The sequence below is a fragment of the Macaca mulatta genome, chromosome 9, assembly GCF_049350105.2.
Source record: "Macaca mulatta isolate MMU2019108-1 chromosome 9, T2T-MMU8v2.0, whole genome shotgun sequence".
NCBI classification, from domain to species: Eukaryota; Metazoa; Chordata; class Mammalia; order Primates; family Cercopithecidae; genus Macaca; species Macaca mulatta.
This window is the reverse complement of record NC_133414.1, coordinates 61748804-61762201: the sequence shown is the minus strand read 5'-3', so window position 1 is coordinate 61762201 and position 13398 is coordinate 61748804. Positions and strand designations below refer to the sequence as shown.

Here is a 13398-nt window from a genome sequence, read left to right as displayed (position 1 = left end):
GCAAACTCAGGCATGGTTCCCTAACACCACACTTCAAAAGAACTTATAGAGAGAATAAAGGAATAATCCTTTAAAAAAATCTAATTTTAGAAAAAAATTGCTCAACAGGGAAGTTAGTGTTTTGTAGATCTTTTGGAAAGCTGATTAATTTCTAAGCTAAACACACATGATCCTTAAGAGAAATGGCTGAGTCCAGGCCCAAGGCAGAAAGAGGGCAAAATGAGCCTGGATCCTGTTGTTCTGTCAGAAAGGAAGAAATGCTCAAGACTAAAAAAGACAGTTGAAAGGACACAGGAGACAGGCTGAAGGCTCCCGTGGCCGAATCTGGGACACCATAGGCATCAGAAAGAACAATGACAGTGATGGAAAATAACCCATGGAATAAAACGCAAGTGCATTTAGTCAGCAGTGATACCAAAATAAAGGGAAGAATTGAAAGCTCTTTGCTAAAAATTCCAGCTAACAAATGTAGGAGGAATGACAGAGGAAGAACATCCAGTTTAAGTCACCAGTGCCATAACTGATAGAGATCATAAGGAGGCTAAAATCACTGGATGAAAGAAAACTATGCGAAGCACAATAGATAAAAATATGAAAACATAAATTAGAAAAAACTAAAAATTTTACCATAAGAGATGGATAAGTTAGAATACAGGAATAATAGGCCAGGCATAGTGGCTCACATCTGTAATCCCAGGATTGTGGGAGGCCAAGGCGGGAGGATTGCTTGAGCCTAGGAGTTCGAGACCAGCCTAGGCAACATAATGAGAACTCGTCCCTAGAACAAAACAAAAAAAGTTAGCTTGGAGTGGTGGTGTACTCTTGCAATCCCAGGTACTTGTGGGGCTGAAGCAGGAGGATCACTTGGGCCTGGGAGTTCAAGGCTGCAGTGAGCCAAGATCATGCCACTGCACTCCAGCCTGGGAGACAAAGTGAGACCTTATCTCAAAACAAAAACAAAAACAAAAACAAAGAAACCACAATAACAAAAAAACACCGGTAACAACAAAATCATGACTACATAAAGACTGTATAGAAAAAAAAAAATGCTCAGAATATAGAAATAAAATTATGTATTTTACCTGTAACTATATTAGAAGAGAGTATTCTTGTATACAAGGATAACTAGAAGGATATGCAAAAATGAAAATAGCTAATAACACTCGTTATCTTAGGCACTGCGGTAGGTAGTTTATGCACATTGTAACAAATTACATACTAGATTATCTCAAAATTGTCAGATAAATTTTACTGGGAATCATAAATCAATACAACAAAACTAATGTTTTGGAAACATCCACTAAGCATAAAGGTATACAAATTCTTAACCCAGGCTGAAAAATAATTCACATAAGCCATACATCAGTGGAAACTTACCCATGGGAGATAATACAACATAATCTAAATAAAACTTTCAGAGACAAGGCATGTGGCTTCTGGACAGCCACAAATTCCCTGACTCTCCTCTAGTGTTTTGGCCACCAAAAGAAAGCCAAGTGGCCTCAGGTCTCTTAAAAAACAAAAAAGCAACCTATGGAAGATGGCGTGGTATTTAAGGAACATTTGGGTCTGTTGAAAAATGCATCCTGTATTTTATTTCTAGAAAAGACTCCCTCATAATGTCAGGTAAGTGAAGAGCCCTCAGAGACACATGCATACACAAAGAAAAACAAAACAACATAGAATGAATCCCACCAAAATGTGTTATAATGGCAGAATTACAGGTGATATGATCTTCTGTAGTATATCTTTTCATTAAAAATAGAAAAAAAAGCAGACTTCCCCTTGATTATCTATAGCCTCTGACCCAAGTGGCTTGGAATCAGAAAACAGCGTCACCTGACTTGAAGTCATCTTGGCATCAATGGTGGAGATGAGACTCTGGACCAGCTCATGGGTGGGCCCCACCTCATCCTGTAAAGACCACCAAGAAAGGGCATGTGAGGAAAGCACAAAGATCCTGGAGAGACACTGGTTTCACTCAGTTCTCAAAATTATCTTAGACACATTTCCTGAGAACTTTCCTAAGGCCTCAAAAACCAGAGAAGAAAATCCTTACAACAAAGCTTGAAATGGATCCCCATATCCATTAAACTTTTCCAAAGCTCAGTGAGTATATAACCTGATAACCTAAACACCTAGCTAGAAAAATCTCAGTTCCAGTGCTACAACAATGCTAGCTTTTCTAACATTTTAAAATAACCCTGATTTTAACCCAATAAAATTCCACGTGAGAACTAAGAAATAAACATTGGAAATCTGCTTTAAAAGGAAGAATGAGGAGACCATTGTGAATGAGAAAAAGAAAAAGACCAATGAGAGCTGGCAAGCACACTGGTTTTGTAGAAACAGAGATAAGCCGTGCAGGTGCCACACTGGCAGCAGGGCCCGCGCCGGGGCCACAGATCAAGGAGGCATGCAGGACAGGACGCTTCTGCTTGGTACAATGAAAAAAAGGTATTCTTCTTATTCTACATATTTACAATATGCATTTGAGCCTTTATTACAAGTACAAGAGAAAAATCTTCAATAAATAAAAGCTGAGTACATTACTTTTTTTGATTAAAAAATAGACTCGGAAAGAATAATGAGAGTTCAGAGCAATGACCCCCATCTCACCGATGCCTGAAAACCGTGGCTGCCACTAAGGTCAACATAGACAGCGTCTTTGTCATACAGCACACGCCCAACTCCAGAAAGAGGCACATAAACCACCTTCTCCTTCTCATTTAAACAGCGCTTCTTTCATTGTTCAGGAGGAGTGCAAGGGTCTGGGAGGAAACTGATGTCATGCATGGCAAAATCTTCTATTCCTGGAAGACAGGACCCAAAAAGCCAGCTTCAGCTGACAGGAAGTAAGTATCTACTGTTGACTTGGGGGTTAACAACGATCCACAGTCCAAGGGCTTAACCCATGACCCTAAAGAAGGGCATCATGCCACACGGGAATAGTGTCCCTCTAGCTACAAGACAAGAGGTCAGAGAAGAGGGGATTCAATAACACTTTGCAGGCCTACACATAGCTGGCTTACTTTTAAAACCTCCAGCAAGGCCATCTTCCCTTATATGGTCATTTTTCAGTTTTCCTGAGAAATGAAGCCATTCCAAGAATCCTATGTGTAATTCTAGTATGTTCTACAACAAGAGAATACTTGCCATGTGAATTTGGCTTTTATTTTTCAAGTGTGCTACTCTTAATAACATAAAGTGACACCTGCCGGTCACATTTGATGTTTGTTTGGATATTCTCTGGGTTTGTCAAATCTTCCATCCTAGAAAAATAAACACAACCATACAGCAGAAATGAATGCCAAAAGTTCCTATACCTCCTTTCATGTGTCAATGAGTCATCACACTCTTGTCCACTAAGCACGCTGTTTAGAAAACTAGAAAATACAGAAATAAGGAAGCACCGTTCACCATCCAGCAGCGGAAAAGGGGCAGGCACACAACTGTGTCTCTAGGCTGAAAGTGACATTCATTCCTTAAGACACCAGACAGGGAGATGACGTCCACCTGGGGTCAGGGAGGAGTGAAGAACATATTGAGAAAATCCGTTTCTGGAAGAGGGTGAGCCTGTGCTCTGGGATTTTTACTGTGGTTTGGATTCTGGCAGGTGGAAAAAGGGTATTCCAGGCTGAGAAAACCACAGCACAAAGAAGAGCACAAAGGAAGGAAACTGAAGGCACACACGAGGACTCAAGCACCCGGACACGAAGGCAGCATCACTGAAAACTGAGGATGAATGTAGGATGGGGCCACATCCTGTAGCCTTAAATGCTTCCAAGTCCTCCCATTCTCCTAAACATCTCATAATTAATTTACTTCCAAAGGCACAGCATCTTTGAGCAATGATATAAGTAGACATTTTCCATCAACTACACTTCTACCTCCGACTATTCAAATAGGCACAAAATAAATCCTATCACTGTTCTTTTTCTAGCCTTTTTAGCTTTGAAATATATGGCCCAGGAAGAAAAAGTTTACAGTCACTTTTTACCTGTCTGCCAGGACATAAGGGTGACAAGTTTGCCATGTGAGAGGCCTAAACTTCATAACTGTAATAAAACGGCCCAGATTGTGCATTTCTTGGTTTTGATATTCTCCATGCACCATTCCAGAAAGGTAGAACAGCTTGGTACCCTAAACATTAAAGGAAAATTAAAAATTAAATTTCAATTAAATTCTCGTCAATACTGCAACAAAATAAAAGCTCTAAACAAGAGGCAATTCTAAGAAGGGAGACTTCCAGCAAAACCACTGTCTTGAGGCTTCCAGAGCCTTGCTGGCTTCTTTCAGGACTTATTAGAACCCCACAGAGGCAGACTGCTCTGCAGCCGAGCAGGTGCATCCATCTAAGTATGGTGAGGAGAGGGAGGTGAGGCCTCTGAGCACAGAAACGGTTCTGTGGCCGATGGACCAGAGCAGTATGGAAAGGAAGGGGCAGTGCCTGGTCCTGTAACTGGGAGAAACTTCTGATGTACTCTATTAAGTCCCCACCCCAAACACCCAGACACTGCCTGTTGCAGCAGGTACAGAGACAAATGAGATACACCAAGAGGCCCAGAATAAGCACTCTCTTGAGGGAAACCTTCCAGAGACTGGAAACACATACACAATGGGGATTCAGGAGGCAAATTCTAGAGACGTTTAGTAACGTCTCTTCAGTCTTTCTGTTTGTTTGTTTGAGACAGAGTCTCACTCTGTCACCCAGGCTGGAGTGCAGTGGCGCAATCTCAGCTCACTGCACCCTCTGCCTCCCAGCTTCAAGCAATTCTCACATCTCAGCCTCCCGAGTAGCTGGAATTACAGGTGCGTACCACCACACCCAACTAATTTTTGCATTTTTAGTAGAGACAGGGTTTGGTCATATTGCCCTGAGCTCGAAACTCCTGGCCTCAAGTGATCCGCCCAAGTCTGCCTCCCAAAGTGCTGGGATTACAGGCATAAGCCACTGTGCCTGGCCTCTTCAGTCTATTTTAAAAGGATTACACTGCTGGTGTCTAACAATTATTTCTCTTCCTACCGGGTAAACTTCTGTCCAGAACCTGTGTTTTAATCGCTTCTTTGTCTTCTTCCGTTTCTTATTATGCTTGGAGGAGTCGAGGTGGGTGAGAACTCCCATAATTTTAGGAAAGCCATGTACTTGACAGATGTTTAGAAACTCAGAGGTTTCCATTTCAAACCCAAAGCTGGCATCTATAAGCATCAGTACCTACAAACAGAACACATCATTTTTCAAAGAAACTACCAAAACAGACCACCTACACTAGGGATTGGCAACTGGCCCACGTGCCAAATCCACCCATCACCTGTGTTTGTAACTAAAGTTTTATTGGAACATAGCCACATTAATTCATTTGCATATTGTCTATGGCTGCCTGGGCACTACAACTGCAGAGCTAAGTAGCTGTAAAAGACATGATCCACAAAGCCGAAAATATTTACTATCTGGCCCTCGACAGGAAAGTCCCACTCCAGACTAAATCTAATGACTACACAGGCATCTCCCAGAGAAACCACCACCCTCTGACTTGCTCTAAAAGGCAACCATAAGACAATGCCCACTAGGATATAAACTTGCATTTTAAGAATTCTAATGCGTGAGAAGTAACTCAGAAAAGGCTGGGTCTAACCTAGTCCTTACCTAAGAAATCCTAATTTAAAAAAATGAAGTTTTCTATAATATATTTTTAAGCCAAATAACAGGTCTCTGACACCCAAAGAATGGGAAGAAAGTGATAATCAACGAAATATATTAAATAGGTACAGAAAACCAACCTCTTCTTTCAAGCTCCTCACACACACACACACACACACACACACACACACACACACACATCTGTTTTTTGCTAGGAAATATGCAGTGTACACCTCTATCTTGTATGTTAATTTGTATAACTCAATTGCTCAGAAATTTTTTTTAACAGCTACCAGTTTAGAATTAAGTCAAAAAACAGTAAGATTATGATGAATGGTAGTCTATAAGAAAATATAAGCAGATAAGACCAATTTTTTAAATTTAAGACACTTCAAAGATGCAAAATAATTTCAGAATTGATTCCTGGAAACTTCTAGTTTTAATATTAAAGATAGTTCTGTTCTTATCTTTCCATGGATAACTGAAAATAACACAACATGGAAACAGAAATGCCCACCTTTGATTAAACTAGGAAACATTCAAAACCCAAAACCACAGAATATATGAAGTCGGGCTTGCAGGAAAGCACAGCTGCCACTGCAGACCGAGGCAGCAAGCAGCTCTCCAGCAACACTGGACCAGCTCGAAGAACAGGTGGAAAATCCTCACACCACATCTGATGTCAGAGTGCCAAGGTGCAAGCAGCTGGTTGTAGGGTCAGGAAGAACAGGGAGCAAACAGGCCCTCAGCTGCCAATCTTTGTCATTTAAGCCAGTGTTACTCCCCTAATCCACACACACACGTACACACCCAAATCCACGTACTGTGTGTGCCTTTGCCGTAGTCAGGAGGCTCTAACAACCCAGAGCAGAGCAATCAACATAAGCTAGGCTAAATAAATTATGGTGTATCCATAGAATGGAATATTATATTAAAAAGAAGGAGGCAGAGCTACAGTACTTACTGATTATATACCTCCAAGATACGTTACAGGAAAAAAGCAAAGCACAGAATAGTGTGTAAAATAAGCTACCATTTGTGTTTTTAAAGGGTGGCATGTGTGTTTATATGTATCTGGAAGGATACTGCTCTGCAGGGCCCTGAGAGACCAGCGGTTAGAGCAAGGAAAGAGAAAACGCGCATTGTGTGTACCCTGCATTAGTCAGAGTACTTTACCAAATGTGTGCGCTCCTTTTGAAAATCTGAAAAAGATTCACATAGGCATCTCTCTCAATGATGGTTAAGAGGCTGGGAAGGGGAGCAGGGAGGGAGGGACAAAGAGGGAAAGGTTAACAGGTACAAAAATACAGTTAGATAGAATAAATTGTAGTGTCCAACAGCACAATAGGGTGACTATAATTTATTATATAATTCAGAATAACTAAAAGAATGAAATTAAAATGTTCCTAACACAAAGAAATTATAAATGTTTGAAGTGATGGATATCTGGCCAGGCGTGGTGGCTCAAGCCTGTAATCTCAGCACTTTGGGAGGCCGAGGCGGGCGGATCACGAGGTCAAGAGATCGAGACCATCCTGGCTAACACGGTGAAACCCCGTCTCTACTAAAAATACAAAAAATTAGCCGGGCGTGGTGGCGGGTGCCTGTGGTCCCAGCTACTCAGGAGACTGAGGCAGGAGAACGGCGTGGGCCCAGGAGGTGGAGCTTGCAGTGAGCCGAGATCGCGCCACTGCACTCCAGCCTGGGCGACAGAGCGAGACTCCATCTCAAAAAAAAAAAAAAAAAAAAAATTAAAAAAATAAATAAATAAATGAAGTGACGGATATCTGAATTACCCTGATTTGATCATCACACATTGTATGCTTCTATCAAAATACTACATGTCCCCTATAAATATGCACAACTATTATGTATCCATAATAACTCAAAATAAAAAAGTAAAGGTATCTCTTAATATGTATGTCTTTAAAATTAGAAACTTGCTACATTTTAAATAAAAGAGAAACAAATGACTTCTATGAACTGTTTCAATCTTTTCAAGTATACAAGCTTTAGTAATCTTTACACAACTTTACATTAATTACACTTATTTTTACTAATAGTAGCATTACATGTTCAAAATTTGAATGATATTTAGTTGTCTGACATTAAATGGCACAACTTTAAAATCTGTATTACTTTTTCCTTTATATTTTAGGAGTCTTCCTGGGCCAAAGTATAAAATCTGTAGCTCTAGAAAGAAGTAAATAAAAATGAAAAAACCAAGGTATCTGTCACCCCACACTTCCTAATCAATATGGCTTATTTTTTGCTTTTTTTTTTTGAGACAGAATTTCACTCTTGTTGCCCAGGCTGGAGTGCAATGGTGCGATCTCGGCTCACCACAACCTCCACCTCCCAGGTTGAAGCGATTCTCCTGCCTCAGCCTCCTAAGTAACTGGGATTACAGGCATGCACCACTTCACCTGGCTAATTTTATATTTTTGGTAGAGACAGGGTTTCTGCATGTTGGTCAGGCTGGTCTCGAACTCCTGACCTCAGGTGATCCGCCCACTTCGGTCTCCCAAAGTGCTGGGATTACAGGTGTGACCCATCGTGTCTGGCCTTTTTTTTTTTTTTTTTTTTTTTTTTTTTTGCTAATTTGTATTTTATTTTTGCTAATTCAAAAGATAGTTAATAGAATATCAGAAATAGTGAACATTATCATTTCCATAAATGCAAGAGCGTGTACATTTTCCACACACTGAGTACTATCTACATTTTCTATTGATAAATTCTGACCACTTCTTCAGGCAATTCATGTACTTACTTTAGCATTATCATTAAGGATGAAGGTTCTAGAACCATCAGGAACAAGGGTCCCATCTTTACACAAATTACTTAACTGCTGGGAAGCTCTGTTTCATCTTATGTAAACTACAGATAATACCTACTCACCTCAAGTGTGTATCAAGGGTTTATGTAAGCTAAATTTATAGAAAGCAGTTAGCACAGTGCCAGGAAGGGTCCATGATATATTTGTACATATATATGCATGCATGTTAATGAGCTCTTATTAGCTGTGTTCATTAAAGGTTTTCTCCATGCTGTCATTTGCTTTTAGATTTTGGAATACATTTCATTGTGTACATTCCATCTGTATTATTAATATAACAACATTTATTGCTATTATTATTGTCATCATCAATTCAGTCACATCTACTGTATCCCTGATATTGACCATGATTCCTTTAATAATCATAAAACTCTCTTCCCTTCATGGGGTAAATAACCTATCACAACGCTGTAAGTCTCTATCAGCACCCCAGGCTGCCCCTGCTGACTTACCAGATCTGCTACTTTAGCCAGATCAATCATCATGTTAATATCACACCCACATTCAATAATGGTGAGTCTGCGCTTTTTACCTGTAAGTGAAAAGATGAAAATTTTACTTTAAAAAGACCCTGAAAAAACTCTAACCATCAACTCTTAATTTTCATTTTTTAATTGCATCCAGTGAAACACCATATACATTTACAGGAGTATACCAGAAGTTCATTTTTATAGGCAAAAACTGGTAAAATAAAATAAATTCCATCCTGTTTTTTTCCCTGTGTTCTAAATTTAGATAATATCAAAAGTCTACCCAGATGAATAAAAGTGCTCAAACAGGGAAAATTCTGGCTCGAAAAGCTCCATGATAACCATGATCTTGCTGTTCAGCTGCAGGCCAATGTCTTCACCTCTATCAAAATTTCCTGTATTCCCACTATCGCTAAAAACATCCTCAAACATAATGCAACAGAATACTTATAACGATAATTATTTCTAAATTAAGGTAGTAAGAAAATGGTCAAGAAAATATGGGCTGGGCACAGTGGCTCAGGCCTGTAGTTCCAGCACCTTGAGAGACCAGGACAGGTGGATCCCTTGAGCCCAATTTTGAGACCAGCCTGGACCACATGGGGAAACCCCATCTCTACAAAAATGTAAAAAAAAAAGAAAAAAAAAAGAAAAATTAGTGAGGCATGGTGGCATACACTACTCAGGAGGCTAAGGTAGGAGGATTGCCTGAGCCTGGGAGGTTGAGGCTGCAGTGAGCTGTAATCACACCACTGCATTCCAGCCTGTGCCACAGAGTAAGACACTGTCTCAAAAAAAGGAAAAGAAAATGCGAAAGCTCCAAAGATAAAGAAAAGACTCAATCCAACTATATTACTGCAATCACAAGAGATTTCAGAGTGCGCATTGCCATTCTACCACTGGAAGTTTGTTTCATCTTCCCTCAAACTTGGAAAGGTCACCATCTCCCAAAGCAGACAAATTCTCATAGGGAAAAGAGAAAAGGCCCACTTCCACCAGCATGTGGCTTCATAAGGGCAAGCATGTGCACCTGGCACATAGGAGGTACCTGCTCTCTGTTAAATGATGTGTTCACAGTGACCAGGCCTGATAGGCCCCTCCGAGGAACATGCTTGGCAAAGCCATAGAGCAGTCAGGATAAGATACGTATCACATCCTTATCTCTGGGAACTTACCCTTTTCTGAAGTTATAACTAACTTAGTAAAAGTATAAGAGAGGTAACATGATATAAAATATTTAACATGTTCCACTCAAGAAAACAACAAACACACGCATGTCCGTCAGATAACAATAGTCACACCAACTCTGTGTCTGCAGCGGCATCTCCTACCTGACGCGACCATCACAGGGCCTGTGATCTCGGTCAACTTCTGCAGGGTGAAGTTCCAAATGAGGCATTATATCAAAGTGCTCTTTCCAACTTTGGAGGCTCCATCACCACTGCCACTATTGATGGGGGCTCTAGTGGAGTTCGATCAACCACTGGAATATGATGCTTTTTTGTCTTCAAATCCTGAGTCCTATTTATTTAAAAAAAAAATAATAAACTCACTTTCAAAATAGAGTAAAAGGTATCAACCTTATAAGTAAACTTTTTAAAGTATACTTACAGATATGAGTACTTTAGTATATTTTATAGAGAATACAACAGACAATATACAAATATAAGTAACTTGTCAATTATTAACTTCTGACCCCCATCCAGATCAATTGCTGTTCAATAAAGATGTAACAAGATGACTTCAATAGTATAGAGTTGAAAATTAAATACTCCTTAAATCTGACTATTTTATGAGTGATTTTAATAGTTTTTTAAAAACCAAAAGGTAAATACCGAGGCAGTGCATCATAACAGATAAGAGCAGAGGCTCTGGAGTTAAATTTGGCTCTCCTACTTACTGGTTATATGATTGGAGGTAACGTGTTTTCTTGACCTCAGTTTTCTTGTCCATAAAATGAGGGCAGGAATGATCCTACTCTGGTAAGGCTGCTGGAAGGATTTAGTTGAATAATGTTTAAAGTATACTGCTAAGAATATCACAAGGACTCACTAAATAAAGCTATGTTAGTATTACATACTGTAATTTTTGTATTTTATATTACAACTTTGTAAAACATATCCAGGGGGAAAAAGCACACTTATCACCATAGAAACAGTTTAAAGTTTAGGAAGAGACAAATTTTATAAATTCTTGTATCTTGGGCAAGAAACACCAACCAGTGTACAGATGCTGGAGGCAAGGCAGCTTCTATGGCAAAGCTTCTCACATTTTAGTGAAAGCCACACAACATGCATCTGCAGGTCCTTTGGAGCGGGACTAAACTCGTGAATCCAAATGTCACCTGTAAGAGGCTCCTACTATTTAAAAAGAATCAGTGGAAGAAGCATCAGACTGTAGCTAAACATAGCTGTGAAAGGATCGAGCCATCCGCACAGCAGACTGAACTGCAAAAGCTTTGGGATTTCTCTTCCAGGCATCTTCTTCGTCTCCTAGCTGGAGATTCTGCAGATGCCGCTTCTTTTTCTTTGCAGCTTTGGGTCCACTGTTTTTCTTTCTGTGTTTCTTCTGGTCTTTAGTCTCCATAGTGGCTATTTACCAATAACAAGTCACTCTAACCTACAAGGAAGAAGGTTGGGGTAAGGAGGTGGGAGAAGCATTTTACAATCCAGGCAATACCCAGGCAAAAACATTAAATTTCACTTATTTCTTTATGAAGAGATGATGTTATTTGTTCACTGAACAAGGGTAGAAACTGCTTAACCATCCCCAATTTCATTTCTCTCTGTTATGCTATAAATTAGATGAGTTACCTCTGCTAAGGTTACATTTTATGGTTAAGTTACTTTCTATTCATCTTAAGTGTCAACATCAGCACTATCTATTTCTGCAAGGATGGAAATATTCTATATCTGTACTTTTCATCCATTTAGCCTTTAGCCACATGTAGTTACTTAAAATGTACTTAAAGAAACTGAAAAAAATGAATTTTTAATTAATTTCATTCTAACTCTAAATAGTCACATGTGGCCACTTGACAGCTCAGACCTAGATATCAACTGGACTAATGAAGTGGTTTCCTAATTTAAACTGAAACTTAGATTTTAATAAAATATTTAAAACGTTTTTATGAACTTCCAATATGATCGCAGTATTAGTTTTAGTACCTGTTGACTCTGTAAAACTCCTAAATTACAACTCATCTACACACATTTGAAAAATAGCGATATCTGTATGTGCCAGATATGAATGGTTCGAGATGATGCCTGGAGACCCCATGGACTTACAGAGACCCAGTGATTTCTGAGGTACCTGGGAAGCTGTGGCCAATAAATTGGTAATCACTGAATTAGTGAGTTTTTTTTAGGATATCGGGCTGCATAAAATCTGACAGTTTGATTGAAAAAAAGCGGGGCAGGGTGCCATTTCATTCAATAAAGGTCTTATATTCATTCCGTTCAATAAATATTTGTGTCTGTCTACGATGCGCTAGCCACTGTGCCAGTAAATGGATATAGCTATGATCTGACTGGCAGAGGAAATCCAAACTAGTGTCTTCCGTGCCATGCAATAAGGGCTACATTGCAAGGCTGCACAGGGTGCTACTGGAGCACACAAGTGAGTCAGAGGCTTCCCACAGACACACGCACGAGCGGAAACAGAAAGTCTTTATATATCACCATAATGTCAAGGAACACTGGCCGGGAGTTAGGAGAGCTGGGCACTAGGAACGCTTTGAAACTGAATAGCTGTGTGATTTCAGAGGTTATGTTGCTTCTCTACTATGTTTTAGTGCCGAACTCGTACTGTTTCTCTCCCTTCTCTTCTTGGTGGGAAAAGCACAATTTGGGCTCAACAGATTCGGCTCAGGTCTAAGTCGCCTGCCGGGGCCACGTCGCCAGGAAACGACGTCTCCCCGACACCCTCCCTCCCAGTCCGGGCCTTCTGCAGGGATTCATCCCGTCACTCTCCCAACGACCCCCGGGCACACCTCCGGCAGATGCTAAATATGCTGCTCCTCGGGAGCAAAGATGACCCGGAGGACGGGCGGAGGACCTTCCCACGCGCACGACTCGCGATCTTCCCAGTGCCCCAGAGCCAAGGACCCCACGGCCGCCTGCCCCAGCCCGCGCACCGAACCTGCTCACAACTACAACTCCTTAGGGCCGCTTGGACACTGCCGGAAACGGAAATTCACCCTCGTGCCGACTCGCTGGAGGGAAACAAAAAGGCAGAAAAAGAGAGACCGCCGCCTGGACGACTTTCAGGGGTGAGCGGGAAGAAAGATTAGTCAACAGCTGAGTGCAGGCGCCGGCGCTGTCTGCGCGGAGCGTTCCAGCGGATCCCTCCCGATTCAGCCCCACCCCGCTCTCGGAATCCGCCGCCTCAACTCCCGCGGTGGGACTCCCTAGCAGCGTGCACCGCGCTCGCCCCAGTCCTCGCCGAAGGCC

The 13398-nt window shown here is 40.9% G+C and overlaps 1 protein-coding gene across 23 annotated transcripts in view; it reads right to left on the bottom strand.

Moving 5' to 3' along the window:
• Window positions 1-13143, bottom strand: part of LOC696192 (ribosome biogenesis protein BMS1 homolog) — a 42839-nt gene extending 29696 nt beyond the window's left edge. For 2 of the 23 annotated variants that reach the window (XR_013397821.1, XR_013397823.1), the window contains exons 1-9: window positions 13088-13143; window positions 10848-11566; window positions 10279-10468; window positions 8930-9009; window positions 5027-5215; window positions 4001-4143; window positions 2620-3272; window positions 1808-1914; window positions 628-778 (exon numbers count right to left, since the gene is read on the bottom strand). Coding sequence is in view for 1 of the 23 variants with exons in the window: in XM_077945567.1 (XP_077801693.1) it covers window positions 4001-4143; window positions 5027-5215; window positions 8930-9009; window positions 10279-10291 (425 nt within the window). In the remaining 22 variants the exon portion in view is untranslated. Of the gene's footprint in view, window positions 1-627; window positions 1915-2619; window positions 3273-4000; window positions 4144-5026; window positions 5216-8929; window positions 9010-10278; window positions 10469-10847; window positions 11567-12938 lie in introns of all 23 variants that reach the window. The other 21 variants (XR_013397829.1, XR_013397830.1, XR_013397838.1 and 18 more) reach the window with 20 other exon arrangements.
• Window positions 13144-13398: the final 255 nt, after the last annotated feature.